At 40.1% G+C, this 3,131-nt stretch overlaps 1 protein-coding gene across 1 annotated transcript in view; it reads left to right on the top strand.

Moving 5' to 3' along the window:
* Positions 1 to 2,525, top strand: part of ddb1 (damage-specific DNA binding protein 1) — a 24,983-nt gene extending 22,458 nt beyond the window's left edge. Inside the window, exons 25-27 of the mRNA XM_059564482.1 lie at positions 1,420 to 1,522; positions 1,612 to 1,735; positions 2,179 to 2,525. Of these exons, the coding sequence (XP_059420465.1) occupies positions 1,420 to 1,522; positions 1,612 to 1,735; positions 2,179 to 2,262 (311 nt within the window). The 3' untranslated portion in view covers positions 2,263 to 2,525. The remainder of the gene's footprint in view (positions 1 to 1,419; positions 1,523 to 1,611; positions 1,736 to 2,178) is intronic.
* Positions 2,526 to 3,131: the final 606 nt, after the last annotated feature.

The raw sequence follows: 3,131 nt of genomic DNA, 5'->3' as shown, positions 1-3,131 counted from the left end.
CAATGAAAATTGTATTTTAGTCTCTCTTTAGTAATGCCATTCTGTTTAACTGCTTACATTGTTACCTTATAGACTCAAGATTAGATCCGTTCCAGACACTGAAGACGCTCAGATTTACCAACCAAACATGTTAGAAGTACACACACATACGGAATATCTCGACATATCTCGACATAACGAAAGTCGTTTTCTCGTTATAACGACTTAATTTTCTCTAAGAAGTTACTAAACTGCGGCAGCAGGTGGCGCTGTAGACCTGAGTATAACTGATGGGTGTTGTACACGGTGCACTTTACTGTACGCGGAGCTTCCTCGTGATCGCTATCGTTTGTGCAGTCTTGGTCATTACTGACATAATTAATTCATAAATGTTAAATGCTTGAATCAATATGATTATTATGTGTATTAAGTTCTTGCTAAATGCATGAGTTTCACCAACGTGTTCCAGGTCATAAAATAACGGCTTATCGAAACCAAGGTTGATGTCACTGTATTCTGTTCGCACCTATATCTTTATTTGTGCTTCTTTTTGGCTCATGATTGTTAGTTAATAAGCGGAGATGTTCTGTGTATCTACAGTAGGACAGGATTTAACGATAGGCTATTTGTGATGTGCCTCTTTTCCTTATTATTAATCTTTATTGTTAGAAATGTGATGTATATGTAAGGTGCATAGGCTAATTTAATTCAGTTTTGTTCTATAATGTTGTAATCTCTTTTTTCTGCACACACACATACACTACACACACATGAACAATCTTTTCAAACAAGCTTGTAACGCACATATCTGTCATGGCATATAATGATTACTAAAAATGACAAATTATAATTCTATTTCAAATAAAGGGAAAATTAAAAGTGAGTTTAATCCAAGCAGCTCAAGATCTTAGAATAGTTCTGCATCCTTCTGAAGTGTTCGCGGTGTTGCCATTTAAACATGTTAATCACAAAAACAAAAGGTTTGGTGTACTGTCTCTGGAAAAATCAAGTGATTGATCAGCCTTTATGTATGTACAGTATTGTAGACGTTATTACCTAGGCGAAGCAGAATTAGCTGAAATACAGGCGACAGTAAGAGCGGCTGCATGACTGTCCATCAGACGCCTGTCACAGCTGAGATCGTTACTATAGCAACAGTAAAACTCTCATGTCGTTATAACGAGAAAACAAACTTTCGTTATGTCGAGAAAACAAGAAGAAAAAAAATTATAATGCATGGCCACTTAGAACTTCCGTACACACATGAATTTAAATAAAATAAATAAAAATAAATGTAAAAAATCTGCAAATTTTTCTCCCAAAGACCAACCGTGGCATCAGTCCCTTTCTGTGTCAAGGCTGATTTATACTCGAAGCGTCCGCTAGGTAGATTACAGAGACGTTGGTTGTGTGTTTGATTGTGTTTGTTGTGTGTTTGAGGTTTGGTGACGTCGCTGTCGGAGAGTTGGTACAGTTTACTGCTGGATCTACAGATCCGACTCAACAAAGTCATCAAGAGCGTCGGCAAGATCGAGCACAGCTTATATCCTTCAGCAGCGCTCACAGACGTGTGTGTGTGTGTGATTTAACACTCTTGTCTTCTGACCTGTTGAAGTCCTTGACTAGCGCCACCTGGAGGTCCTTCCACACCGAGCGCAAGACTGAGCAGGCCACGGGCTTCATCGACGGAGATCTGATCGAGAGCTTCCTGGATCTGGGTCGTGCTAAGATGCAGGAGGTGGTCAGCACACTGCAGGTGATGTCCTCGTGTCACGTCTCTGATGAACGCTGGAGCTCACGGCTCGCTCGTCGTATCATACAGAGACGTGTAGTTCCCAGCGCTCTTTCTGGAGCCACGCTGTGCGGAAAATTATTCAACTTGCAGAATATTTGTCCGTTAAAATTAATAAAAAGAAAGCGATAATCATTGTAGAAGTAGTTAAAATGTTTTGCTGTCTCCAGACTCCAGAAACAGGGCTGAGCGTAAGACACATGATCACCGAAGGGTTATTTTAATTTAAAAGATTATTTAAACAAAAAAGCTGTTTTAATAAAACTACCTGTCCCCTGCTGCGCTAATATGAGTTCCACACAGATGCAGGTTGAGCATCTCGAATGCTTTCCTGAATACTTGTGTAAGCTACAGATGTCTTCACACTCGTGTGTGTGTGTGTGTGTGTGTGTGTGTGTGTGCTGCAGATGGATGACGGCAGCGGGATGAAGCGCGAGGCTACGGTGGACGAGGTGATTAAAATCGTGGAGGAGCTGACACGGATCCACTAACCCGGCCGAGCGTCACACATCTGTACAGAACTATACATACATCAGAGCGCACACGCGTGTGTGTGTGTGTGTGTGTGTGTGCGCTTCACTTCAGCCGCGCTCAGCTCTTCCTGTGCTTGTCCTGAAGATCATCGCTGTCTGAAGATGGAGCCGATCCTGATTCTGCCAGCTCTGATCCACTGTAGTTTTAGTAAAGCCTTTGTCATTGTGATGTCTCTCTGTTTGGTCATTTATTTTAATAAAGATTCCTTCGGTACTTTGGAGCTGTTGTGTTTTGTCAAGTGTGTGTGTGTGTGTGTGTGTGGTCTTTCAATAACAGCAGCACATTACATGCAGAAGAGATTAATTCAGTCTGTGTTCAGGATTAATGTGCAATAAATCAGATCCACACTGTACATTATTCTCAAATTACATGACTTCATTAATAAATGGCCATGAATATTGATTTGAGTGTGCATGACTGGAGTATGAGCCGAAGCAATCTGGCCTGAAACAGAAATCATCACGTGTCCCGATCCATCAAATAAAATCATAGGTAGCTTGATTGAAAGAATATACAAGACATTAATACATTAAACAACTTCCTGTGCTTTATGTCCACTCTTATGTTTAAGTTAATAAAACTTTATTTTGTGATTATTAAACCATCGCATCGGCTATTGATTTGAGTCAAATGTTTTTGTCTCAATTTGTATTGTGTTAAAGATGGATTTTGCAAAATTCAAACAGGAAGGGTCTGTAATTTCACTGTAATCCACATCATTGTATACTTTTTAATTTATTTAATTTCTTTGCAGTCTGTCAGTGTGGCTTGTTTTGAACCTGGAAATCCCTGACAAACCAGGACTGGTGAAGTGTGTGTAGATCGG

This window comes from Carassius carassius, chromosome 13 (genome assembly GCF_963082965.1).
Source record: "Carassius carassius chromosome 13, fCarCar2.1, whole genome shotgun sequence".
In the NCBI taxonomy this organism is placed as follows: Eukaryota; Metazoa; Chordata; class Actinopteri; order Cypriniformes; family Cyprinidae; genus Carassius; species Carassius carassius.
The sequence above is the reverse complement of the archived record's forward strand: the minus strand, read 5'-3'. Positions and strand labels throughout refer to the sequence as shown.